Source organism: Buteo buteo, chromosome Z, assembly GCF_964188355.1.
Source record: "Buteo buteo chromosome Z, bButBut1.hap1.1, whole genome shotgun sequence".
In the NCBI taxonomy this organism is placed as follows: domain Eukaryota; kingdom Metazoa; phylum Chordata; class Aves; order Accipitriformes; family Accipitridae; genus Buteo; species Buteo buteo.
In genome coordinates this window covers 88838177-88862402 of record NC_134204.1, presented here as the reverse complement: position 1 = coordinate 88862402, position 24226 = coordinate 88838177, and the positions used below count along the sequence as shown (strand labels likewise).

The 24226-nt window shown below is 66.7% G+C and overlaps 6 protein-coding genes across 11 annotated transcripts; 1 reads left to right on the top strand and 5 right to left on the bottom strand.

Moving 5' to 3' along the window:
- Positions 1-563: 563 nt before the first annotated feature.
- On the bottom strand, positions 564-2758 carry B9D2 (B9 domain containing 2). Of its 4 annotated transcripts, none has more exons than XM_075020206.1 (4): positions 2620-2758; positions 1700-1795; positions 1466-1591; positions 564-1370 (listed from the first exon to the last, which is right to left on the bottom strand). In XM_075020206.1, exons 2-4 carry the CDS (start codon positions 1785-1787, stop codon positions 1054-1056), a joined length of 531 nt encoding a protein of 176 aa, XP_074876307.1. In that variant the 5' UTR covers positions 1788-1795; positions 2620-2758; the 3' UTR covers positions 564-1053. The 4 variants fall into 4 exon arrangements, with proteins under 4 accessions (XP_074876307.1, XP_074876304.1, XP_074876306.1 ...); XM_075020203.1 differs by lacking the exon at positions 2620-2758 and adding an exon at positions 2345-2487; XM_075020205.1 differs by lacking the exon at positions 2620-2758 and adding an exon at positions 2262-2323.
- A 79-nt stretch (positions 2759-2837) lies between these two features.
- On the bottom strand, positions 2838-4265 carry EXOSC5 (exosome component 5). Its single transcript, XM_075020202.1, has 6 exons — positions 3997-4265; positions 3761-3874; positions 3537-3658; positions 3273-3413; positions 3091-3180; positions 2838-2978 (listed from the first exon to the last, which is right to left on the bottom strand). Exons 1-6 carry the CDS (start codon positions 4115-4117, stop codon positions 2886-2888), a joined length of 681 nt encoding a protein of 226 aa, XP_074876303.1. The 5' UTR covers positions 4118-4265; the 3' UTR covers positions 2838-2885.
- BCKDHA (branched chain keto acid dehydrogenase E1 subunit alpha) lies at positions 4263-8116 on the top strand. Its single transcript, XM_075020201.1, has 9 exons — positions 4263-4393; positions 5229-5387; positions 6494-6580; positions 6670-6778; positions 6878-7039; positions 7108-7314; positions 7395-7536; positions 7632-7803; positions 7888-8116. Exons 1-9 carry the CDS (start codon positions 4307-4309, stop codon positions 8056-8058), a joined length of 1296 nt encoding a protein of 431 aa, XP_074876302.1. The 5' UTR covers positions 4263-4306; the 3' UTR covers positions 8059-8116.
- A 990-nt stretch (positions 8117-9106) lies between these two features.
- Positions 9107-10997, bottom strand: DMAC2 (distal membrane arm assembly component 2). 2 transcript variants are annotated; one of them, XM_075019618.1, is made up of 6 exons: positions 10954-10997; positions 10252-10415; positions 9938-10018; positions 9716-9849; positions 9467-9629; positions 9107-9377 (listed from the first exon to the last, which is right to left on the bottom strand). In XM_075019618.1, exons 1-6 carry the CDS (start codon positions 10969-10971, stop codon positions 9209-9211), a joined length of 729 nt encoding a protein of 242 aa, XP_074875719.1. In that variant the 5' UTR covers positions 10972-10997; the 3' UTR covers positions 9107-9208. The 2 variants fall into 2 exon arrangements, with proteins under 2 accessions (XP_074875719.1, XP_074875720.1); XM_075019619.1 differs by having other exon boundaries at positions 9467-9538.
- A 222-nt stretch (positions 10998-11219) lies between these two features.
- Positions 11220-16747, bottom strand: PRSS16 (serine protease 16). Its single transcript, XM_075020860.1, has 12 exons — positions 16699-16747; positions 16098-16204; positions 15889-15988; positions 15022-15145; positions 14818-14941; positions 14655-14732; positions 14501-14548; positions 14154-14423; positions 13189-13321; positions 12923-13102; positions 11458-11591; positions 11220-11342 (listed from the first exon to the last, which is right to left on the bottom strand). Exons 1-12 carry the CDS (start codon positions 16745-16747, stop codon positions 11220-11222), a joined length of 1470 nt encoding a protein of 489 aa, XP_074876961.1.
- Positions 16748-19934: 3187 nt separating this feature from the next.
- On the bottom strand, positions 19935-21717 carry LOC142026825 (homeobox protein otx5-like). 2 transcript variants are annotated; one of them, XM_075020226.1, is made up of 3 exons: positions 21620-21717; positions 21116-21290; positions 19935-20558 (listed from the first exon to the last, which is right to left on the bottom strand). In XM_075020226.1, the coding sequence occupies exons 1-3, from the start codon at positions 21715-21717 to the stop codon at positions 19935-19937; spliced, it is 897 nt and encodes a 298-aa protein (XP_074876327.1). The 2 variants fall into 2 exon arrangements, with proteins under 2 accessions (XP_074876327.1, XP_074876328.1); XM_075020227.1 differs by having other exon boundaries at positions 21116-21267; positions 21621-21717.
- Between the last annotated feature and the right edge of the window lie 2509 nt (positions 21718-24226).

Below are 24226 nucleotides of genomic sequence, written 5' to 3'. Positions count from 1 at the left end.
GAGGCCGACGGTGGTGGCGGAGCTGGGCTGCCCCACCCAGGAAACGCCGCGGGGAGTGTGGGGGGGTGGTGGTTTGGGGGGGGGGGGGACACGACACCCGAGGCCGGCCCCCCCCCCCCCCCCTCCCGCCGCCGCCTTCCGCTCGGCGGGGCCCGGCCGGGGGTGGCGGGAGGGGAAACTGAGTCACGGGCCGGGAGGGGGTGCGGACACACCCCCCCCAACCCCAAAGGGGGGGGGGGGGGGGGACGGACACCAAAACAGTCGGGACGCCGCCCCCCCAACCCCGGGAAGGACCGAGACCCCCCCAGGAGGGACCGAGACCCCCCCCAGGAGGGACCCAGGCGTCCGGGACACTCCCCCCCCGCCCCCAGATGTCTGGGACACTTCCTCTTTCCCCCCGCACCGTCGCGGACGCGGGTGTCCAAGACCCCCCCCCCCCAAAAGAGGGTGGGGGAGGGTTCCCTGCCACCCCCTGGACCCCCCCCCCGCCTCGCTGTCAGGGGGGTCGCAGACATCCACGCCCCTCCCCTCCCACAAAATGACAGGGAAACCAGACATGGTGTAAAAAAGAGCTTTATGGCAGGGGGGCCACAGGGGGGACCGCACGGCAAAACGCACCCCCCCACCCCTCCAACGTGGGACCTAGACCTGGGGGGGTCCCCAGGAGTCTGGGACATCTTCAGAGGGACCCCGGTATCCTGTCCCGGGGGGACAGGGGGGCTCAAGTGTCCCACCCCAGGGGGATGCTGGCATCCCATCCCTGGGGACCCCCCCTGTCCTGTCCTGGGCGGACGCCCATGTTTCCCACCTGGGGGGGGACCCTGTCCCCAGGGGACCCTGGTATCTCATCCCCCATGGACCCCATCTCCCCCTACCTCAGAGACCCCCGTGTCCCATCCCCAGGGGACCCTGTCCCCTCCGTCCCTGGGGGATCCCGGCATCCCCAGCCCCAGGGGACCCTGACGTCCTGTCCTGGGGCGGGGGGAACCCCAAATGTCCCATCCCGCGGACACACACACGCACACAACCACAGCGTCCCGTCCCCCCACCCCGTTAGCACTCGACGCCGTAACGGCCGAAATGCCGGAGGAGGACGCCCAGCTGCAGGTGGACAGTGCCGGCGGCCTCGGTACGCAGGCGGAAGCGATCGGGGGCACCGGCGGCGACGGCTTCAGGGTTTCGGAGTTGGGGTCCCCCCCCCACCAAACGCTGGCACAACCGTTCCCGCCAGGTCCCCCGCGGGCGCCAGGTGACGCAGGCCAACGCGTGGCACCCAGGGGTGGCCGGTACGTGACAAAAACCGTAACCCAGCACCTCGCTGCGCCCCAGTCCGTCCTGGTGCCAGACCTGCAGGTGCAGCTTGGGCCAACCTGGGGGGGGACACACACACGGGGGTGTCAGGGACACGGGGGGGGACACGCACACGGTACTCGGGGCGGGGGGGGACGACACACACAGAGGGTACCTTGCAGCCCCTTGGTGGCAAAATGGACGTCGAGGGGGTGACACCAATAAGCCACGTCGTCCGCCTGGGGGTCGTCCACCTGCGTCTGCCCAGACCCCAATCCCGAGAGCAGCTTCCAGGCGCCGCCTGCGATGCCGGGGGGGGGGATGACGGACACAACAATGACACATACAGAGGTCAAGGCCAAGGCGGTGTCACACACCCCCCCCCCAAACCCCTGGGGACCCCGCTCACCGGCGTGCAGCCCCCACTTGCAGAAGAGGCGTCGCTGGGGGAAGCCGCTGGCCCCCACAATCTGCCCGATGACGTGAACCTCCGCCATGATCCCGTCTGCGGGGATGGGACGGTCAACAAAATTGGGGAGGGATGACACAAAATGGGGGGGGGGAGAACACAACAACACGATGGTGGTGGGGGCCCACAGCCCTGGGCAACCCCCTCCAGTGCCCCAGGCCACCCCCTCATTGCACCCCCCATGGTACCCCCCCATTGCACCCCCCTTCTCCCCCTGCCACGCCCCCCCATTTCTCCACCCCCCAGTACACCCCCATATCTCCCCCATTGCGCCTCCCTGTCTCCCCATTGCACCCCCTCCCTGCACCCCGTTATTGCACCCTCGTCCCCCCCATCCCCCCACTGCACCCCCTCCCCCCCATTTCCCCACTCCCCCCCCCATTGAACCCCCAACGGCACCTTCATTGCACCCCGTTATTGCACTCCCTTATCCCCTCCTTCCCCCAATCCCACTCCCCGTTGCACCCCCATATCCCCCCACTGCACCCCCATTTACACACACCCCCCCGGTACTCGGCGCTGCGCACCACGGGCCGCGCATGCGCGCTGCCCTCCCAAACGCTCTTCTCCCTCCCCCTCACGCACTTCCGGGGCCGGTTGCCACGGCAACGCGCCTTCCGTCCTAACGCAACCGTCCTATTGGCCGCGGCGCCGTTAGCCCCGCCCAGGAGGGTGAGGGCAACCCACGTCCCGTCCGGGCGCCGCCATCTTGGAAAGGTCACAGCGTGGCTTCACCCATAATGGAGATGCCACCGTTGGAGTCGCCATCTTGGGCGTACAGCGGGTGTCGCCATCTTGGGGAGGTCACGCTATGCCTGCACCCATGCGGTGCCATGGAGCGAACGCCATATTGAGTGTACCAGTGCGTGCGGTACGCTGGAGTCCGCCATCTTGGGTGTCCCCGTGGGGTAGCAGGGTGGGTTACCAGGACGTGTGTCCCCCTCCATGGGGGGCTCGGGAGGCGGCGGGGAGGGGGGGGCCCTGTGCGGCGCTGGATGGACTCAGAGGCACAGCAGAGGGGAGGTGGGATCCTTTACTGACAGCTGGCGGGGAGGTCTCAGGCCAAGGTGGGGGACAGTCCAGCTGTCCATGGCGGGGGGGCGGGGGGGGGTGTGTGTCCCCGGCGTCAGGATTTGGAGTATCGCCGCTGGATGGAGTCGCGGTAGAACTGGAAGATGGTGTCGGCGGCATGCTGGGCTGCCGCGAGGCACTGCTGCATCTGGGGGGAGGGGGGGAAGCGGGGACTGTGGTGGGTGGGAGAGCCCCCGTGGAGGGGGGGGGGGGGATCTTGCACCCCCAAAAGCCCCTCCCAGGGTCCCTGAACCCCTCACCTCTACTACGGAGCAGCTGCCTTTGGTGGTCGCCGTTAGCACCTTCTTCTCAGTGCTGTCGATGGCGAAAGTGAGGACGGCACGTGCCTCCTGCAGAGAACAGGGGGAGGGGAGTGTCAGGAGGGGCCCACGGGATTCAGGGGGGGCTGGGGGGTACTTTGGTATCCCATCCCAGGGCTCACCTGCTCCTGCTGGGTCGTGGGGTCAAGGATGATGATGCCATTGGGGTCGATGGCGCAGGTGACGCCGCAGAAGAGGGAGGAGAGGGGCAGCCCCGCATCCAGCATCCCCATGCAGGCAGCGTTCAGGCAGCAGGAGAGCAACTGGGGCATGGGAGGGTCAAGGACAAAGTGGAGGGGGTCCCCCAAACACAACCATAGCTCCAACCCCCCCCCCCCCAAACACACACACGCCACCCCTTTCCCCCCCGTATCTCCCAAGGATACAGAACCGGCGTCGCTGAGCACCTGCAGGACCAGGGTGATGGCGGTGCGGGGGTGCAGTACCCCCAAAAGCACGGCCTCGCAGGTCTGCCGGAGGAGCTGCTCCCGGCTGCGCTCAATCACGCCTGAGGAAGACACCGGAGAAGGAGGAAGGGGGGGGTGGTTGTGGGTGGTCAGCCGGGGTCGGTGACACCCCGGGGACCCTCTGGGGATGGGGACACCCCCACCTGGCAGCCCCACCTTGGGGCGAAGCAGCACCTCCAACGCCGCCCGATCCGGGAGTTCCTTGCTGACCTTCACCTCCGCGGGACCGTAGAGTCCGACCAGCACCGACGTGTCGCCTGGGGACGGAGAAAAGAGCGCGGTCACCGACGGGAGAATAGGGAACGCGGTAGAAGCCCATGAGGGGGGAACCCCGCACGCTCGGGGACGGGTTAAGGGGATGCCCCGAGGCCCGTCTCACCCTGCAGGAAGGCGGCCGAGCCATCGGGCCGCGACAGCAGCCCCTGCTCGCAGGAGAAAGGCCGCAAGCAACAGCCGACACCCTCCGTCGCCATCTTCCCCTCCTCCTGCGTCGCCGCCATGCCTGCCGCTGCCGCTTCCGCTTCCGGGACGCGTAGCCCCGCCCCGCTCCCCTTTCTCACCACGCCCCGTGGGCGCGCAGCACCGCCCCTCTGCCAGAAGCCACGCCCCCTAAGCGCTCATACGCCTTCCGCCGCCTGACCACGCCCCCCGGCCCCTCCCCGGCTGCGAAGCCCCGCCCCTCGGCAAAGATGGCGGCGATGGCGGCCTGGCGGGCGCTCCGCTGGCGGCTCCTGCGGACCCCGGGCTCCGGCCCGGCCCGGCGCCTCAGCACCGCCGTGAGTGGGGCCGGGGCCGGGGAGGGGGGGACACACACCGAGGACCGGCCTGTCACCGCCGTGTCACCGCCCCGGGGCCCGTCCCCCCCTCCCTGGGCTTGTCCCCGGGTCCCACCATCCCGTCCCCACGTCCCCTTGTCCACATGTCCCCCCAACCCATCCCCACACCCCGCTCCCGTATCCCCGTGTCCCCCTACACTGTCTCCATGTCGTCTCCCCCCTCCCCGTTTCCCCCCCAGCCCATCCCCGTGTCCCCCCACCCCGTCCCCATGTCCCCGTATCCCCACGTCCCCTCCCCCGGTCTCCGTGTTCCCCCCACCCCATCTCCATGTCCCCACATCCCCGTGACCCCCCACCCTGTCTCCATGTCCCCCCACCCCTTCCCTGTGTCCCCCCACCCTGTCTTCATGTCCTCGTGTCCTCCCACCCCATCCCCATGTCTCCGTGTCCCCCCACCCCGTCCCCATGTCCCCACGTCCCCGTGTCGCCCGACTCCATCTCCATGTCCCCGTGTCCCCCCACCCCTTCCCTGTGTTCCCCCACCCTGTCTTCATGTCCTTGTGTCCTCCCACCCCATCCCCATGTCTCCGTGTCCCCCCACCCCGACCCCGTGTCCCCACGTCCCCGTGTCCCCCTACCCCATCCCCATGTCCCCACGTCCCCATGTCCCCACGTCCCCACGCCCTCCCCGGTCATTGGCCCTGCAGGGGGTGGGACAGGAGGGAGGTGCCTGGGGCCCTTTTTGGGGGGTTTTTGGGAAGCGGGACAAGGGCCGGGACGGGGTGGAAAGACACAGAGGGGGACATCCCGCTGTCCCCGTCCCCTGCCGTGGCAGGAGTTCCCCTCGCCAGAGGAGAAGCCGCAGTTCCCCGGCGCTTCGGCTGACTTCGCCGACCGGTTGGAGTTCATCCAACCCAACGTCATCTCGGGCATCCCCATCTACCGGGTGATGGACCGGCAGGGTCACATCGTCAGCCCCGACGAGGACCCCCAGGTCAGACTCGGGGTGGGAAGGGGTGGGGGGGCCCAAAAAGGGGACGGGGACAGGGTGTCCCAGGCATGTGGTGCCCACGCAGATACGGCACCCCAAACATGCAAGGTCTGGGCATGTGAGACACCCTGAACACACAAAGTCTGGGCACATGATGCCCTGAACACACTACAGCCAGGCTTCTGATACCCCGAACATGTCATGTCTGGGCACATGGCACCCCAAACATGAGAGGTCTGGGCACATAACACCCCAAACACACCAGAGCCAGGCTTGTGACACCCCGAATGTGTAATGTCTGGGCACCTGATATCCCGAACATGCAATGTTTGGGTGTGTGACACCCCAAACATGCAATGTCTGGGCACGTGACACCCTGAACACGCCAGAGCCAGGTGTGTGACACCCCAAACGTGCAAGGTCTGGGCATACAATACCCCCAATATGCAATGTGCTGGCATGTGACACCCCAAACACAACAAAGCCAGGCTTGTGACACCCTGAACATGCAGTGTCTGGGTGCGTGACACCCCAAACATGCAGTGTTTCAGCACATAGCACCCTAAACCTGCAATGTCCAGGCGTGTGACACCCCGAACTTGTAATGTCTCAGCACGTGACACCCCAAATATGCCACAGCCAGGCTTGTGACACCCCAAACATGCAACGTCTCAGCACATGACACCCTGAACATGCAATGTCCAGGCATGTGACACCCCAAACATGTAATGTCTCAGCACATGACACCCCAAATATGCCAGAGCCAGGCTTGTGACAACCTGAACATGCAGTGCCCAAGCACGTGATACCCGAAACATGCAACAAGCAGGCACGCAGTACCTCAGACACATGCCGTCCACACATATGACACCCCAAACACATGCCATCCACACATATAACACCCCAAACATGTGCCATCCATCTATGTGGGACCCCAAACCCACCACATCCAGGCGTGCAACACCCCCAATGTGGGACGCCCCGCGCATGCGACACCCCACAGACATGGGAACAAACCGCGTGATACCGTGTATTTGGGGGGGGGGGGGCACACAGGGCACACCCTGCTTCCCGGGGGGCACCCCAAAACCCCCCTGCCTCCCCCGCAGCTGCCCAAGGAGCTGGTGTTGAAGCTCTACAAGACCATGACACTCCTCAACACCATGGACCGCATCCTCTACGAGTCCCAGCGCCAGGTAGGGATAAGGGGGGGACACGGGGTGGGGGGACAACACCCCAAGAGCGGGGACACCCCCTCCCCAAAACACCGTGCCTCCCCTCCCAGGGCCGTATCTCCTTCTACATGACCAACTACGGCGAGGAGGGGACGCATGTCGGCAGTGCGGCTGCGCTGGATGACACTGACTTGGTTTTCGGGCAGTACCGGGAGGCAGGTAAGGGCGAGCAGTCCCAAATTTGGGGGACACCAGGCTCGGGGGGTGCGGTCCCCAATTTTGGCTGTGTGTGCTCCTCCCTCCGCTCCCCACCTCCAGGTGTGCTGATGTACCGGGGCTACCCCCTGGACCTCTTCATGGCGCAGTGTTACGGCAACACCAGCGACCCCGGCAAAGGCCGGCAGATGCCAGTCCATTACGGCTGCCGCGACCGCCATTTCGTCACCATCTCGTCCCCGCTGGCCACCCAGATCCCGCAAGGTGCCCCGTCCCCCACCCCATCTCCCCTCCCTCCCCGTTCCCCACCCTGACCCCCTCCCTCCCCGCAGCCGTGGGGGCCGCCTACGCCATCAAGCGCGCCGACGCCAACCGGGCGGTGATCTGCTATTTCGGGGAGGGGGCGGCCAGCGAGGGGGACGCCCACGCCGGCTTCAACTTCGCTGCCACCCTCGAGTGTCCCATTGTCTTCTTCTGCCGTAACAACGGCTACGCCATCTCCACTCCCACCTCCGAGCAGTACCGGGGCGACGGCATCGGTAAGGGGACGGACACAGGGTTTTGGGGCGCAGGGGGGCAGATCAGGAGTTGCATCCCAACCCATCCCCGCTCCCCGCAGCGGCACGCGGCCCCGGCTATGGGCTGTTGTCTATCCGGGTGGACGGCAACGACGTCTTCGCCGTTTATAATGCCACCAAAGAAGCCCGGCGTCGCGCCGTGGCGGAGAACCAGCCTTTCCTCATCGAAGCCATGACCTACCGGTAACAACAGGGAGAGGATCGAGGGACATGTGCACCCAAAAAACACCTTTTTAAAGTTTTTTTTTTTATCTCTCCCCGCCCCCCTCCCTGGTCAGAATTGGTCACCATAGCACCAGTGACGACAGCTCGGCGTACCGCTCGGTGGACGAGGTGAATTATTGGGACAAACAGGATCATCCCATTTCCCGGCTGCGGCATTACATGCTGAACCGGGGCTGGTGGGACGAGGAGGAGGAGAAGGGCTGGCGCAAAAGCTCCCGCAAAATGGTAACAGGGCGATTCCCTCAGGGATTTTGGGGGAGGGAAGCCCTGGGATTTTGGGGAGAAAAAGACACTGACGCTGCCTTGCAGGTGATGGAGGCGTTCGAGCAGGCGGAGCGGAAGCTGAAGCCCAACCCGCAGCTCCTCTTTTCCGACGTTTACCGGGAGATGCCACCTCACCTGCGGCGGCAGCGGGCGGCTCTGGAACGGCACCTGCAGCACTACGGGGAGCATTACCCCCTCGAGCACTTCGAAAAATGATATATACCCCACCCACCCACCCCCCAACAAATAAACCTGGGTGTGCACACCCACCTCAGCTGCTCGGTGGGTGCATCGCCAAAGGGGAGACCCCCCCTGCCCCCTCCCCGGAGGGATTAATACCCCAGAGGGGGGGGATTAGCACCCTTGGAGAGTGGGATTAACCCCCTTGGGGGGTGGATTAAGCCCCTTGGGGGGGAATTAGCCCCCTTGGAAGGGGGAAATAGCCCCCTTGGAAGGGGGATTAAACTCTTTGAGAGGGTAATTAATCTCCTCAGAGGGGGAATTAATCCCCTTGGAAGAAGGATTAATCCCCTTGGTGTGGATTAGCCCCCCTTGGAAGGGGGAAATAGCCCCCCTTTGGGGGGGGGGATTAAACTCCTTGAGAGGGTAATTTGTCTACTCTGAGAGGGAATTAATCCCTTTGGAGAAGGGATTAATCCTTTTGGTGTGGATTAGCCCCCCTTGGAAGGGGGAAATAGCCCCCCTGTAGGGGGGATTAAACTCCTTGAGGGAGTAATTAATCTCTTCAGAGGGGGAATTGAACATCTTGGGAGAGGAATTAACCCCACTGTGAGGAGGATTAGCTCCCTTTGGAGGCAGAATTAACTCCCTTTGGGGGGGATTAACCATGTTGGAGGGGAGAATTAACCCCCTTGAGGAGGGATTAAATCCTTTGGGGGGAGGAAGGAACCCCCTTGGGTGCATAAACCCCCTTGGAAGGGGGAAATATCCCCCTCAGAGGGGGAATTAACCCCCCCTTGAGGAGGGATTAAACCCCTCAAGGGAGGAATTCACCTCCTTGAGGGGGGAATTAACCCCCTGGGGAGGGGATTAGCCCCCTCAGGGGGTACTAAACTCCTGGGGCGGGGATTAGCCAGCACTTCCTTGGTTTCCACTTGGCCATTAATGGGGTGTCATCATCACAAAATGCTCACAGGAGCAGTCAGTTTCAAGCCGGGAACCCGGGGAGGGGGTGGGTCTGGCACCACTCGAAATGGGGCAAAAAGGAGAGAAACTCATTGATTGCTGCCAAAAAACCCAAATCCACAGAGGGAACAGAGGCAGCACGCAGCCACCAGGCATTTAATGTTCTGGAGGAGGGGGGGGAATGGCGTGGCTCCCTCCGCATCCCAAATTCCTGTCAACCTCAGGCAGGGGGCTTTCCACCTCCTGACGATGTCGGTGTCCCCGTCCCTGCGCTGTCCCCAAGGTCCATGCCCACGATCTGGCAGCCTGGCAGCATCTCCTCCAGCAGGATACGGACCAGCCCCGGGCTGGGCACCCGCACCCCTGCCACGTCCAGGCGCTGCAGCTCCCTTGGGGAGAGGGGGGGATGGACAAAGATGGGGGGGCCGCTGGCACCGGGAGGGTGGTCCCCACAGTCCCCCCAGTCCCCCTTACTCACCGGAGGTGGTGGAGGGTGGCCAGACCCCTCTCGGTGATGTGGGGACAGCGGGCCACCGACAGCTCCCGCAGGCTGTTCCCAAAGACATGCAGTCGCCCCAGAGCCCAGTCGTCGAGGTGGGGGCACCCGCTCAGGTCAAGGTGTTGCAGCTGGGTCAGTGGTGCTTTGTGGGGGGGGGGGAGCAGGAGAAGGGTCAGGGAGGGGTCCCTAAAGGGTTGTGAGGGCGTCCCAGGGGGTCCCAGGGCTCACCCAAGTTGTCCAAGCCATCATAGGTGAGGGGGGAGCCACTGAGGTCCAGGGCCACCACGGGGACGTCACGGAGGCGCAGTACTTCAGGGCGCCAGCGGCTCTCCGGCCGGATCCAGTGCTCCTGCCCCTCAAATCTGGGGGGAGGGGGGGGAGCATCAGGGCGAGGGACACCCCCCCCCAGGAGGGCAAGGGGGACACCGCCAAAGTGGGGCAGGGGCTCACCTGACTCCCCCACCACAGGATAGGGTGAAGACAGCAGCCACCACGTTGTCCCCGTATGTGTCCCTGAGGAAGCGGGAGTACCTGGGGGGGGGGCAAAAGTGGGGGGCCTGACCTAGCCCCTCTGTGCCCCACACTTGGGGGGCTGGATCCAGCCCCTCTTCTTGCACCCCACAAGTAGGGGGGCCCCAATCCCACCCCTCTGCCTGCACCCCACAAGCAGCGAGCCCAACCCAGCCTCTCTACTCCCACCCCACAAGTTGGGGGGCAGCGCGGGGGGTTGGGGACGACGACAACCCCGACCCATCCCCACGCACGTGTTCCTGCTCCGCAGCCGGTGTCGCCGCAGCCGCTCTCCCCAGGCCGTTGCCACATCCACCTCGTAGAACCACTGGCCCAGGCGCTGCAGCAGCCCCCCCGCCGCCCCCCGGCATTGCCCGGGTGGGGGGTGTGGGGCAGGAGCCCCCCGACACCCCAGGACCTGTGGGGCGGGAGTGGGGCCGCCTCAGCCCCTGCCTCAGTTTCCCCACCCGCCCACCCCCCTCAAACAGGCTCAGGAGCCGCCAGCTGCGCGGGGAGGGGAACACATCGGGATTTAATTATAGCGGGGGGGGGGGGGCAAAAAGCTGGTCCTCAAAGGGGGGGACACGAAAATGGGGGGGGGTGGGTGGCATGGCCAGGCTGGGTGTCATCCTTCTGCCTGCGCTTTGGGGGGGTGGTGACCCCCCCTACGCCAGGCCCCGCTCTCCGGGGGTGCCCCCCACCCCCCAGCTTGGGGGGGGGGGGTCGCAGGGGGAGAAAGGCTTTGGGGGGGGGGGGAGGGCCCAGCTGCCCAGGTCTGCCCCCGCTTTAGGCCTTAGGGGTCCCGCGGAGGGGACACAGGGCCCCCCCGAACCCCCGAGGTTCCTGGGGTCCCTCCCCCGCCCCACTGCCACTGGGGGGGGTGGGGGGCAGGAGACTCCCCCAGGCCCCCCCACCCCCTTCCCCCCGTTTCCAAGGTGACGGCAGACACCACCTACCGCCCTCAGCGCCGCCATCTTGGACGCGTCACGTGACAGGGACCAAGGTTTCCCCTCTTTCCCCGCCCACTAGCCGTAGCCACGCCCACCCCCGCCCCGGTCTGTGCCGCCCCCTGGCGGCTCGGAGGACTGACGGGGGGCAGGAGGCCGGGGGGGGGCAGGACGCCTGGGACCCCCCCCATAGTGAAGAGTGGGGTGAAATGGGGGGGGGGGATCAGGACATCTGGGTCCTGCCCCCCCACCCCAACCTGGCGTGGGCGGGCAGCCTAGGGGTCGTGGGGGGGGGCAAAGGACACCCGGGTCCCGTCCCCCCCCCCGGGCCCCCCCATCCCGGTGTGGTTCAGGGGGGCTGGGGGGGCCAGCCATGCCGCCAGGTGGGCTGCGATGCGCTGTGGGCATAGCGGGGGGTGAGCTGGGCTGCCCCAGCCCCCCCCCCCCCATGTGTGTGTATCTGGGGGGGTGTCGTGTGTGTGTCCCCCCTCCGTGTCCCCCAGCCCCACTCACCTGGCGGGCGGCCCTTAGCGCCGGGGGGTCCCCGGGGCGGGTGGGGGCCATGTCGGCGCAGTGGGAGGCCCCGGCGATCAGGACCCCCGAACGGCCCCCCCCCGCGCTCAGCACACGCCAGGGGTCCAGCTCTCCTGTGGGCACCGTGTCACCCCGAAACTTCTCACTCCCGCCACCGTGTCAACCCCCCCCGACCACATCACCCCGAAACGTGTCACCCTGCCACTACGTCACCCCGAAAAGTGTCACCCCCCCACCACCGTGTCACCCCCCCACCACCGCGTCACCCCAATATGTGTCACCCCTGCCACCAAATCACCCCAGAAGTGTCACCCCAAAACATGTCAACCCACCACCACATGTCAACCCACCACCACGTCACCCCTGCCACCAAATCACCCCAAAAGTGTCACCCCCAAATGTGTCACCCTGCAACCATGTCACCCCAAAATGTGTCACCCCTGCCACCACGTCACCCTGAAATGTGTCACCCTTGCCACTAAATCACCCCAAAAGTGTCACCCCACCACTGTGTCTCCCCAAAAGTGTCACCCTGAAACGTGTCACCCTGCCGCTGCATCACCCCAAAACGTGTCACCCCCACCACCGCATCACCCCGCCACCACATACGTCATCCTGAAACGTGTCACCCCTGCTACTAAATCACCCAAAAAGTGTCACCCCGAAATGTGTCACCCCACCACTACGTCACCCCAAAAAGTGTCACCCCCCAGCACCACATCACCCCACCACTACGTCACCCCAAAATGTCACCCCTGCCACCATATCACCCCAAAAGTGTCACCCCACCACTATGTCTCCCCAAAAATGTCACCCCGAAACATGTCACCCCCACCACTGCGTCACCCCAGAACGTGTCACCCCGCCACCAAATCACCCCAAAACATGTCACTCCTGCCACTAAATCGCACCAAAAGTGTCACCCCACCACCGCATCACCCCAAAATGTGTCACCCCAAAACGCGTCACCCCTGCCACTTCATCACCCCCACCACCGCATCACCCCACCACCACGTACGTCCTCCCGAAACGCGTCACCCCTGCCACCAAATCACCCCAAAAGTGTCACCCCTGCCACTGAATCACCCAAAAAAGCGCCACCCCACCACCACGTCACCCCAAAAGTGTCACCCCCCCAAACGTGTCACCCCACCACAGCGTCACCCTGCCACACCGTGCCGCAACACCGTGGTGCCCTGCGCCATGCCGTGCCGTGCCACAATGAACCGTGCCGCGCCGCGCCATGCCGCGATGCGCCATGCTGCGCCATGCGATGCCCCGCGCCGTGCCACGATGCGCCGCGCCGTGTTGCGCCGCGCTGCGCCACGCGACGCCGCGGCGCCCCGTGCCATCCCGTCCCGTGCCACGACGCGCGGCACCGCGCCGCGCCACGATTCGCCGTGCGATGCTGCGGTGCCCCGCGTCGCGCCGATCCGCGCCGTACCGTTAACGAAGAGGACGCGGCGGGTGTCGGGGTGCGCCGCCCCGTAAAAGGCGTTGGTGAAGGCGACGGCGGCCCGGACGCGTGCCGGGGAGATGCCGAAGACGTCGGCGCAGAGGCTGAGTTGCGCCCGGAGCGTCTGGAAGCGGGAGAAGGGGCAGGCGGCGTCCCGGCAGCTGGGGTCTGCGGACCGGGGAGGGGGTGATGGCTGACACCCCCCACACACCCTGACCCCCACCCTGACCCCCCCCACCCTTCCCGGCTCACACAGAAGCCGAATTCGGTGCAGGTCTGGAAGAGCCAGAGCCGGCGGTTCCCCCCGGCCTTGGGGTGACGCAGCTCCCGCACGGCCGCCCGCCGTGAACTGGGGGTGCAGGACAGCCCCCCGCGCCGCAGGAAGGTCTGGGGGGGCCGCGCTCAGGGCACCCCCCCGGTCCCTGGGCAGCGGGGGGCAGCGGGGCGAGGGGGGGCAGAGGGGGTGTAAGGGGTGCAATAGGGTACAAGGGGATGTAAAGGGTGCAATGGGTTACAAGGGGGTGTAAGGGGTGCAATAGGGTACAAGGGGGTGTAAGGGGTGTGAGAGGGTGCAATGGGGTGTAAGGGCTGCAAGCGGGTGCAATGGGGTACGAGGGGGTGCAGGGGATGCAATGGGGTGTAAGGGGTGCAATGGGGTGTAAGGGATGCCATGGGGTGCAATGGGGTACGAGGGGGTGCAAGGGATGCAATGGGGTGCAAGGGATGCAATGGGGTGTAAGGGGTGCAATGGGGTACGAGGGGGTGCAAGGGATGCAGTGAGGTGTAAGGGATGCAATGGGGTGTAAGGGGTGCAGAAGGGAGCAAGGGGGTGCAGTGGGGTGCAAAGGACACAATGGGGTGTAACGGGGTACAAGTGGGTGCAACGGGCTGCAGGAGGGTGCAGTGGGGTGCAACGGGGTGCAGTGGGGTACAAAGGGATGTAAAGGGTGCAATGGGGTGCAAGGGGGTGCAGGAGGGTAGAATGGGGTACAACAGGGTGCAATGGGGTGCAAGGGGGTGCAGGAGGGTAGAATGGGGTACAACAGGGTGCAAGGGGGTACAGAGGGGTGCAGGGGGGTACCAGGGAGTACAGGAGGGTCCAGTGGGGTACAGAGGGGTGTAATGGGGTGCAAGGGGGTACAATGGGGTGCAGGAGGGTACCGGGGGGGACAGGAGGGTGCAGTGGGGTACACGGTCCCCCTGACCGCGTCCCCCCCACCTTGTTGATGGCCACGAGCCGGCGGTACGGGGAGCCGCGGCGGCCGTCGGTCATGGCACGGCAAAGCGCGGCCACCGAGTCACGGGGACGGTGGCCATTGTACTGCACCGCCCCGGCGAAGATGTCCACCACGTTCTCCGCCAGCAGCTCCCGGTCCCCCGGTTCCCGGGGGGGTCGGCAACAGGAGAAATCCCGCGTCACCCCCGCCAACTGCCGGCCACGCAACCGCCCGTCCAGCGCCGCGAAGGCCGCCGTCACCGCCCCCAGGCACTGCCGGCAAGGATTGGGGGGGGTCCCGCCGTGCACCCCCACGTCATGGGTTCCCCCTCAACCCTCCTCGGACCCACCTCTGGGGACCCCCCCACGGTGGGGCTGGAGAGGGCGGTTGAGACGACCTGTGGGAAGATGGGACCCGAGGGGTTAAAGCTGCCCTGGCTGGGGGTCTGGGGGGTCCAGGGTGGGGGGGTCTGGGGGTTCCAGGAGATCGGGGGGGGGGCTCACATGGTGGTATCCGGCGAAGTCAACCTGAGCCCGGATGGGAGCGGACGAGGCGACGGCGGCAGACACCAGGTGGGGAAACTGAGGCACGGCATCACCCCTAGTGGGGGTCACCGGTCCCGTCCCCTCACCCCCCCGGGGATGGGGACCCAGGGGTCCGGCCCACCTTGAGACGTGCCCAGGCGGCGAGGGCGCCGGCGTAGGACCCCCCGAAACAGACCCAGGTGTGGTTGGGGCTGAGGCCCCACGCGCTCGTGACATGGAGCCGGAAGGCAGCCAGGTCGGCCAGGCTGTGGGATTTTTTTTGGCGGGGGGAGCGGTGAGGGGACCCTGGCGTTCGGGTGCCCCCCACCCTCCCCCCCAAACTCACGCCTGCTGGCTGGAGAGGAAGCGCAGGTCGAGGTCCCCCCCCGGCCCCCGGCTGCCCCCGTAGAAGCGATGCTCCAGTGCCGCCAGCAGCGCCCCGTGCGCCCGCGCCAGCTCCACCACGTGGCCTGGACACGGACACGGACACGGACATGGTCACGGACACGGACATGGACACGCACAGACAGACACGGAGATGGGCATGGGCACGGGCATGGTCACGGACACGGACACGGACAGAAACACGGACACAGACATGGACATGGACACAGGCACGGGGACACACACACAGACATGGACATGGGTACGGACATGGTCATGGTCATGGTCACGGACACAGACACAGACATGGACACGGGCACGGAAAAGGACAGTCACGGACAGGGGAATAGAAAAGGACACAGGCAGGGGCACAGACACGGGCACAGACATGGACAAGGTCACTGACACGGACACGGGCATGGACATGGGCACAGAAACAGACACAGGCACGGGCATGGACACGGACATGGACACGGACACGGACACAGACACGGACATGGGCACATCCTTGTCCCCATTCCCATCCCCATCCCCATCCCCGTCCCAATCCCAATCCCCATCCCTATCCTCATCCTCATCCCAGTCCCTAACCTCACCCTCATCCCCATCCCCATCCCAATCCCAATCCCCATCCTCAACCCATCCCAATCCCCATCCCTATCCCCATCCTCATCCCAATCTCAATCCCCATCCTCATCCTCATCCCCATCCCAATCCCAATCCCCATCCCTATCCCCATCCTCATCCCAATCTCAATCCCCATCCTTATCCCTATCCCCATCCTCATCCCTATCCCTATCCCAATCCCCGTCCCAATCCCATTCCCTACCCCTGCTCAGGACCCCCGGGGACAGGCCACTCTCCCCCCCAAGCAGCAGGAAGACGGGTCCATCTGGCTGCTGCCAGAATTCCCGGTTGATCCAGTACCGCTGCGGGAAAGGGTGGAAGGGGGCGAGTTGCATGGGGGGGGGCACACGCATGTGCACACATATGCCACGCGTGTGCAGGACGTGTGCCCCCCCCCGCCGCCTCCCCTACCTGGCTAAGGCTGCGTCCCTCCAGGCGGTCGAAGTGGTCAAGGGGCTGGAGCAGGGACCCCTCCAGGGGAACCCCCCCCGGCCCCCCCGGTGCCTCCCGCCTGGGATCTGCGGACACACGTGCCATGAGCTCGTCAGGGCTCAGCCCCTCCTCAGCCTGGCCCTGACCGGGGACCCCAGCACCCCATCGGGGTCTCAGCACCCTCATTGGGGTCCTGGGGTGCTAACTGGGGTCCTGGGGGGCTAATAGGGGTTCTGGGATGCTAATTGGTGTTCCATGGTGCTAACTGGGGTTCCAGCATCCTCATCGGGGTCCCATGGTGCTAATTGGGGAGCTAACTGGGGTGCCATGGCCCTAATCGGGGTTCCAGCATGCTCATCAGGGTCCTCTGCAGCTAACTGGTATTCCATGGTGCTAATTGGGGTCCCAGCACCCTCACTGGGGTCCTGGGGCACTAATCAGTGTCCCATGGTGATAATGGGGGTCCCATGGCCCTAATCAGGGTCCCCAAGGCCCCCCTGGGGTCCTACAGCTCTGCTAGGTCCTGCACTGGGACCCCTGCCCCCCCCAGCCCCCAAGACACCCCCCCCCCCCCACTCACCCGCTTCCGTCCACATCAGGAGCAGCAGCAGCAGCAGCCGCTGGGACATGGCAGGGCCGGGGCAGCAGGATGGGACAGACACCGGGATGCACCGGGAGAAGGATGCACTGGCACCGGGATGCACCAGGAGCAGCACCGGGATGCACTGGAATGCACCAGGAGCAGCACTGGAATGCACCAGGAGCAGCACCGGGATGCACCAGGAGCAGCACCGGGATGCACTGGGACACACCGGGCTCCACTCGCTGCTTTTATGGGCTCCACGGGCCTGTCTGATATGGGGGGAGGTTTCGGTTTCCCTTGTGCCGGGGGGGCGGGGGGGGGGAAGAACTGGGGGCTGCGCGCCCCCGCACACGTGTGCAATAGTCCACGTACGCCTGCACGTGTGTGCGATGGTCCACAGACCCTTGCACGCGCGTGCAACCGGCCCCGCACCCCAATCCGTGCGTGCAATGGGGCGCGCGCCCCGGCTACACGCCTTGCACACCCACCTGCGCGGCTCGTGGGCTTGTGCAAAACGCCCCCCCCCGTGTGCGTGTGCAAGGGGCCACGCTGGTCAACGCGTCCCCACGCCGCGTGGCGTCGGCACCGGCCGGGACACGTCCCCGTCCCATTGGGGGGGGGGCGCACACGCAGCCCCCACCCTGGCACTGCCGCCCTCCTTATCCCCTTCATTAGGGCCGTTAAACCGGGCTTAACCCTCTTCCCCGGCCCCCCCCCGGCCCCCCCCCGCCCTGGCTCAGCCCGGATTAGGCTCCATCTGCCCGGCCGGCGCCCGCAGACCTGCTGGCAGGGCCTGGGTTAACCCCCCGGGGGGGGGCAGGACCCCCCCCTGCACAGCCCACTGCCCCCAGTGCACAGACCCCCATGTGCAGGGAACAGCCCCCCCCCCCCAGCAAAGCCTTGGGGAACCCCCAGGGATCCCCACCGGCACAGACCCCCCAACCCCAGGTGCATGGACCCCTCGATGTGCAGGGACCCCCCCCCAGCCACACCTGGGGGACCCCCTTGTGCACAGACAACCCCCCCACCGCAGGGCAACCCCATCTGCAGGGACCCCCCCCCGCAACCAAGGGCACTCCCAGGGATCCCCATCTGCACAGACCCTCCCAGGGTACTCCCAGGGACCCCCATGTGTACAGACCCCCCTTCCCCAGCAAAACCAGGGCCCCCCAGTACCCGTCCCCCCATGGGCGCAGCCCCCCAGGCCTGGCATCCCCTCGTGCCCCACTCTGGGCCCCCGCATGGCTGCTTGCATCACCGGATTAGCGCCTAATGGATTTGCGACGGCATTTCGGGGCGGATTTAGGGGTTAAAGGGAAATGTGGGGGTTGGTTTTGGTTTTTTTTTTTTTTTCCCTCCTCCTTTTTCCAAAGCCCAGGTGTCCCCCGATGTACCCTGGGGCTGGGACCCTTGTGCAAAGGGGACACACGGGTTGCACGGGGGTGCAGAGGGGGTCTATAGGGGTGCAGAGGGGTGCACAGGGGTCTATGGGGCTGCAGAGGGGTACATAGGGGTCTATGGGGGTGCACCGGGGTCCACGGGGTGCATAGGGCTGCATGGGGGGGTCTATGAGGGTACACAGGGGTCTATGGGGGTGCACAGGGGTCCACGGCGCTGCACGGGGGGGGGGTCCGTGGGGCTGCAGAAAGGTGCCAAGAGGTGCCGGGGGGTGCAGTGGGGTGCACAGGGCTCTGTGGGGGTTTGCACGGGGGGGTCTCTGGGGGTGCAGGGACACTTGAAGTGGGCAGCAGCCACCCCACGGGCAGCTGTCACCCACCATCGCCCGACCAATTTGTCACCCAGCCCCTAATCCCTCTAATTCGCCCCCAGCCAGAGCTGCCTCATTTGCTAAATTAGATCAGTAAAAATAACCCGGGGGTGGGGGGGTGAGTTAAACAGGGGCCAGGACCCCCCGCAGGGCCAGATGCCTGGGTCCCCCCTGCCACTGGGTGCCGGGGGGGGCTCTGGATGCCTGGGTCCCTTCTGGGCAGGTTTGGGTCTCTCACCCCACAATGGGGTGACACCGAGGTCCCCCCCAGCCCAGCTCACTACCTGCTCCATGCAGCCCTTCCTTAGCAGCCCCTCGTTAGCCGCTGCCGTTAATGAGAGAGGCAGAGGGTGCTCCCCCTCCTTCTTTTCCACTTTTTTTATTATTATTTCATTTTTTGAAGCCTTTTCCTTCTTCCGTGCGCTCGCCAGCCCCGCACCGAGCTGCACGGGGTGGTGGTGGGGGAAGATGCAGCTACAGGGGGGACGGGGGAGACCCGGGGGGGGTCGGGGGTCGGGTCGGGGTGCGGCAGGGGATGAGGACGCTCCCAACGCCGGCTGGAATGGGGTCCCACCCCGCTGCACATCCCACGGGGATGTTCCGTGGCACAGGGATGCTCCGTGCCATGGGAATAGTTCCTGCTGCTGCAGGGATCCTCCATGGCGCAGGGATGATCCATGCCATGAATATGCTCCATCCCGCAGGGATGCACCATTCTGCTGGGACAGTCTGTGGTGCAGGGATTCTCCATCCCACTGGGATATCCCGTGCCGTGGAGGTGCCCTGTGCCATGGGGCTGGTCCGTGCCACGCGGCAGTGCCGTGTTGCAAAGATGCTCCGTGCCATGGGGATGCCACGTGCCACAGGAATGGTCCATACCATAATGATGCTCCGTGCCACGGGGATGCTCCGTGCCACGGGGATGCCCTATGCTGCAGGAATAGTCCGTGGTGCAGGGATGCTCTGTGCCACGGGGATGTCTCATGCCAGGATGCTCCGTGCCGGGATGCTCTGTGCCGCGCAGATGCCCCATGCCGTGGGGATGCTCCGTGCCAGGGTGATGCCCCGTGCAGTGGGAATAGTCCATGGCGCAGGGTCGCTCCGTGCCGCGGGGATGCCTCGTGCCGTGGGGATGCACCGTGCTGCAGGGATGCTCCGTGCCATGCAGATGCCCTGCGCCGCGAGGCTGGTCCGTGCTGCAGGGATACCCTGTGCCGTGGGGATGGTCCGTGCCAGGGGGCCATGCCGTGTTGCGAGGATGCTCCGTGCCGTGGGGGTAACCCACGCTGTGGGGATGCCCCGTGCCGTGGGGCTGGTCCATGCCACGGGGACGCTCCGTGCGAGGATGCTCCGTGCCGCACAGACGCCCCGTGGAGCAGGAGCGCGCAGCGTGGGCTGCCGCCGAGCCTGCGCCGGCCGGGGGGGGTCTCGGGCGCCGTCGGCGGGGTCCGGAGCCGGTTCCCCCTCACAAGACCTGGAACTTCCAGGAGCTCTGGTCCTTGTAGTCCAGGCAGTCGGCAGCGTTGAAGTTGAGCTTCCAGGAGGTCGCCTGGTCCTTGTAATCCAGGCAGTCGACGGGGCCGAAGCCCAGCCCGGCGGTGCCGTAGCCTTGCCCCGCCAAGCCGGCGGGCGAGGGGGCCAGGTGGGCACCCATGGCGGGGGTGGCCAAGGGGCTGAGGGCCGCCCCGGGGGCCCCCAGCTGCGGGTGCATGGGCGAGAGGTAGGAGCTGCAGTCCAGGCCCCCAAAATAGGCGGCCGAGCCGGCGTAACCTTGACCGTAGCCGGCGGCTTGGCTGTAGGTGCCGGGGAAAGGCGCCGAGCGCGGCAAACCCGGGGCGGCCGAGGAAGCCAAGGGGTCGGGGACGGGCGAAATGGACGCCGGGCTCCAGATGGAGACGGTGGCACCGGCGGCGGAGCTGGGGGTGCCGGCGGGAGCGGTGGGCGGGGGGCTGTAGGGACCGGCAGCCCCCGCCTCGGTGCTCGCCTCCCGGGCCGGGGAGCTCTTCTTTTTGGCGGGGCGAGCTTTGGCCTGGCCGCTGCTCTGCTGCTGCTGCTGCCGGCACTTGGCCCGGCGGTTCTTGAACCAGACCTGCGGGAACAGGGAAACTGAGGCACGGGCCGTGCGCACGTGCGACGAGCTGCATCCCCCGGACACGTATACGTGCATCGGATCACGTCCCTCTGCTTGCACACGCGTGCGCGTGTGCACCAGGGACGTGCACGCGCCGAGCTGTGCCCCCTGCACGCGTGCATGCGTGTGCCTGCGTTGAATCGCATCCCGGTGCCTGCACACACGCGTGTGAGCACAGAGCTGCGTGCCCTGGGCGTGCAGGCGCGTGCACCGCACCTCTGCACGCTCCCGAGCGCCCGCGTCCATGTGCGCGCCCTTGCACGTGTGCGCTGGTGCATCTAGCCCTGCCGCGCCTCCCCCCTGTGCGCGGGGCCACGCGCGACCCCTGCTCGTGCACGCGGGGCTGTGCACGACCATCCCCGTGCATGTGGAGCCGTGCACGTTCCCTGCTCGTGCACGACCATTCCCATGCACGTGCAGGACCCCTGCTCGTGCCCGCGAGGCCGTGCACGATCCTCCCCGTGCACACGAGGCCGTGCACGTCCCCCGCGCGTGCCGGCGGGGCCGGCGCTCACCTGGACGCGGGATTCGGGCAGGTTGATCTTCAGGGCCACCTCCTCGCGCATGAAGATGTCGGGGTAGCGGGTCTTGGCGAAGAGAGCCTCCAGGATGTCCAGCTGCGCCCGCGTGAAGGTGGTGCGCTCCCGGCGCTGCTTCCGCGGCGTGGCTGCGGCAACGGCAAGAGGGGGGGGTGTCAGGGCGGTCCCCAAGCACCTCGGCTTCACTGGAGCCCCCCCCCAGATGGGGATGGGACCCAGGGAGCAGGCAGGATTGGGGGTGCAAGGGGAAACTTGCACTGTGGGAGCTGGGATGGGAGTGAGCGCGAAAGCCAGTGCAAAATCCCCGTGCAAACCTCCCTGTGCAAACAACCCCCCCCGTGCAACCTCCCCCCTCGTGCAAACACCCCCGTGCAACCCCCCTGTGCAACCCGTGCAAGCCCCCCACGCGAATCCCACCCTCGTGCACATCCCCCCCTTCCCCCCCAGGAAAACGCCGTCCCGTCCCGGTGCCGGGGCTCACCGGGGTACCCCACGGCGGAGTGCAGCAGGTCCATGCCAGGCCCGGCCAGGCTCAGCCCGTTGACGGCGTAGTGGGGCTGCTTGATGTAGGACATCATGCTCCAGGCGAGACCCTCCGCGCCGGGCCCCGGCGCTGCCGAGGTGGGCTCGGCACCGGCTGCGAGGGACACGTGGCAGGGAGTCACGGCCGGTGCGGTGGAGCATGGCACCGTGCGGTGTGGCACCGTGCGGCACAGCGTGGCACACGCCACGGCACGGCACAGCCCGGCGCGGCTTGGTACCGCGCAGCACGGCATGGTGCAGCATGGCACGCCACGGCACGGCACAGCCCGGTGTAGCATGGCACCATACGGCACACGCCACAGCGCGGCAAAGCCCGGCGTAGCATGGCATGGTGGAGCCCAGCACGGTGCGGGATGGCATGGTGCGGCACAGCATGCTGCAGCACGGCTCGGCGCAGACCGGCACACCATGACACGGCACGGCACGGCGCAGCGTGGCGCACCGCGGCATGCCACGGCCCAGCACAGCGCAACACGGCACCGTGCCGGATGGCCCGGCGCAGCACGTCATGGCGCGGCGCAGCACAACATGGTGCAACGCGGCACGGCACAGCGTGGCACGGCACGACTCGCCACGGCACGGCGTGGTACAGGGGGTGCCCGGTGGGGACGGGTGCCCTGGGGTAGGTGCAGGATCAGTCCCAGCCCCCCTCCCTCGTCCTACCTGTGCGCCCCACGGTCCCCCGGGCTCCGGGTGGGATATGAACGGGCTGCGCTGCGGGGACAGAGGGACGCGGTTGGCACAGGGGTTGGGGTGGACACAGCATGGGGACACCCTCGGGGATGGGGACCCTCGCCCAGTCCCCAATCAAGAGCATCAGCCAGGATGTCACCCCCCCCCGTCCCCAAGCCGGGGGGAGAGGCTGATCGGGTCACCCTGTCCCCAAAGTGGTGACTTGTCCCCATGCCAGGGGGGAGGACACCGTGGAGCACGTCGCTCTGTCCCCAAACTGGGGACAAAGCCCGTCCCCAGTATGGGGACCCGATCTCTGCGCTGGGGACAGAGCCAACGCCTTGTCCCCAAGATGGGGAGGGCACCCCAGGGCCAGTCACGCCATCCCCCAGCTGGGGACAGAGCCGGTGGCTTGTCCCCGAGCCAAGGAAGGTCACCCCCGGCATCCAGATCCCATCTCCGAGGCAGGGGATGGAGCCAGCGGCTTGTCCCCAAGCCAGGGGATGTCACCCTGGGGCCAGGAACCCTGTCCCTGAGCCAAGGACAGCGTCGGTGGCTTGTCCTTGAGCCGGAGGGGGCCGCCCCGGAGCTGGCCGCCGTCCCCCAGCCAAGGGATAGAGCCGGTGCCTTGTCCCCAATCCAGGGGACATCCCCCCCCAGGGCTGGTGACCATGTCCCCAAGCTGGGGACAGATGCGGTGGCTTCTCCACGATCCAAGGGACGTCACCCCAGAGCTGGTGACCATCTCCCTCAGTCGAGGACGGAAGCGGTGGCTTGTCCCCAAGCCAGGGGACATCTCCCGAGGCACCGGCCACCCCGTCCCCACGCCAAGGGACAAGAGCCGGTGGCTCGTCCCCAAGCCAGGAGACATCACCCCGGGCTGCCTGAGCCGGGGACGGAGCTGGTGGCTTGTCCCCCACCCCAAATGTCCCCGGTGCTGCTCGGGGACACCCCGAGACGTCCCCCCCACCCCGCGGGCCGGCGCCTACCTGCGACGGTGACGGTGGCGGTGGCGGTGGCGGTGGCAGCGGGGAAGGCATCCCCGCGGCGGGGGGAGATTTAAGTAGGGCCCGGCGTGATGTCACCCGCCACCACGCTGCCACTAATCCCCGGGGGGTGACATTGGCCCCGGCCAGGGGCTAATCCACCGCTGCCGGCAATTAACGCTCATCCCCCGGGATGGCGGACGGGGCGGGGGGGGGGTCCCGCTGCCACCCCCCAACTCCTCGCACTGGGGGTGGGGGACCCCCACCCTGTTAACAGCGGGGGGGGGGGGGGATAATGAGCTGCTTTTAATTAACGACCTGATGGGAGTGGTGGGATGGGGGTGGTCATCATCATCCCCCCCCCCCCCGCCCCGCCCCATCAAGCCCCCATTAATAATGAACCTCATCACCCCTAATTATGCCCCGGGTGGTGATTGAGGCTGGGTAATTTGGTGGTGCCACCACCATGGCTCATTAGGGCAAACGAAGGCACCCATTGCAAAGCTTGGAGCAGGGGTCAGGGCCCCTCCTCGGGGTCACTTTGGGGGTCTGGGGGGGGGCTGCAGGGGGAGCGCTTGGCCGGACGCCGGGGTCCTCATCCCGGGGAGGGGGACGCAGGGTCCTGGATGCCTGGGTCCCTCGGGGGGGTGGGACAGAATGTTCATCCCCCCCCTTCTCCGTGGGGCCCGAAGCTAATCCCAGGGACAGCTGCCACGTCTGAGCCCCGGGGACAGGGACACGTGGGGACGGACAGCGGGGTGCTGGGGACACGGGGACCCCCAACTGGGATGCAGCATTTGGGGGGCGGGGGGGGGCTGGCATTGGAGGGGGGGGCAGGAGGAGGAGGGCGGACCAGGAACAACCCCCCCGGTGCGCCCGCCCCAAC

What these genes read in the sequence shown, in the direction of transcription:
- BCKDHA (XM_075020201.1), top strand. Translation starts at nt 4,307, where the DNA reads ATGGCGGCGATGGCGGCCTGGCGGGCGCTCCGCTGGCGGCTCCTGCGG. An exon ending in CCCGGCGCCTCAGCACCGCC is followed by an intron (nt 4,394 to 5,228) that starts GTGAGTGGGGCC and finishes CTGCCGTGGCAG; the next exon opens with GAGTTCCCCTCGCCAGAGGA. An exon ending in GCAAAAGCTCCCGCAAAATG is followed by an intron (nt 7,804 to 7,887) that starts GTAACAGGGCGA and finishes GCTGCCTTGCAG; the next exon opens with GTGATGGAGGCGTTCGAGCA.
- LOC142026825 (XM_075020226.1), bottom strand. Translation starts at nt 21,717, where the DNA reads ATGATGTCCTACATCAAGCAGCCCCACTACGCCGTCAACGGGCTGAGC. An exon ending in TCCGCCGTGGGGTACCCCGG is followed by an intron (nt 21,291 to 21,619) that starts TGAGCCCCGGCA and finishes CGCCCTGACACC; the next exon opens with CCCCCCTCTTGCCGTTGCCG. An exon ending in TGCCCGAATCCCGCGTCCAG is followed by an intron (nt 20,559 to 21,115) that starts GTGAGCGCCGGC and finishes CTGTTCCCGCAG; the next exon opens with GTCTGGTTCAAGAACCGCCG.
- PRSS16 (XM_075020860.1), bottom strand. Translation starts at nt 16,747, where the DNA reads ATGTCCCAGCGGCTGCTGCTGCTGCTGCTCCTGATGTGGACGGAAGCG. An exon ending in CCCGGGGGTCCTGAGCAGGG is followed by an intron (nt 15,146 to 15,888) that starts GTAGGGAATGGG and finishes GTCCGTGTCCAG; the next exon opens with GCCACGTGGTGGAGCTGGCG. An exon ending in TTCCTCTCCAGCCAGCAGGC is followed by an intron (nt 14,942 to 15,021) that starts GTGAGTTTGGGG and finishes AAAATCCCACAG; the next exon opens with CCTGGCCGACCTGGCTGCCT.
- DMAC2 (XM_075019618.1), bottom strand. An exon ending in CGGCTGCGGAGCAGGAACAC is followed by an intron (nt 10,019 to 10,251) that starts GTGCGTGGGGAT and finishes CCCCCCCCCCAG; the next exon opens with GTACTCCCGCTTCCTCAGGG. An exon ending in TCCTGTGGTGGGGGAGTCAG is followed by an intron (nt 9,850 to 9,937) that starts GTGAGCCCCTGC and finishes CCCTCCCCCCAG; the next exon opens with ATTTGAGGGGCAGGAGCACT.
- EXOSC5 (XM_075020202.1), bottom strand. Translation starts at nt 4,117, where the DNA reads ATGGCGGCGACGCAGGAGGAGGGGAAGATGGCGACGGAGGGTGTCGGC. An exon ending in CTCGGCCGCCTTCCTGCAGG is followed by an intron (nt 3,875 to 3,996) that starts GTGAGACGGGCC and finishes CTCCGTCCCCAG; the next exon opens with GCGACACGTCGGTGCTGGTC. An exon ending in TGCTCAGCGACGCCGGTTCT is followed by an intron (nt 3,414 to 3,536) that starts GTATCCTTGGGA and finishes CCCATGCCCCAG; the next exon opens with TTGCTCTCCTGCTGCCTGAA.
- B9D2 (XM_075020206.1), bottom strand. Translation starts at nt 1,787, where the DNA reads ATGGCGGAGGTTCACGTCATCGGGCAGATTGTGGGGGCCAGCGGCTTC. An exon ending in CAAGTGGGGGCTGCACGCCG is followed by an intron (nt 1,592 to 1,699) that starts GTGAGCGGGGTC and finishes CCGGCATCGCAG; the next exon opens with GCGGCGCCTGGAAGCTGCTC. An exon ending in TGCCACCAAGGGGCTGCAAG is followed by an intron (nt 1,371 to 1,465) that starts GTACCCTCTGTG and finishes GTCCCCCCCCAG; the next exon opens with GTTGGCCCAAGCTGCACCTG.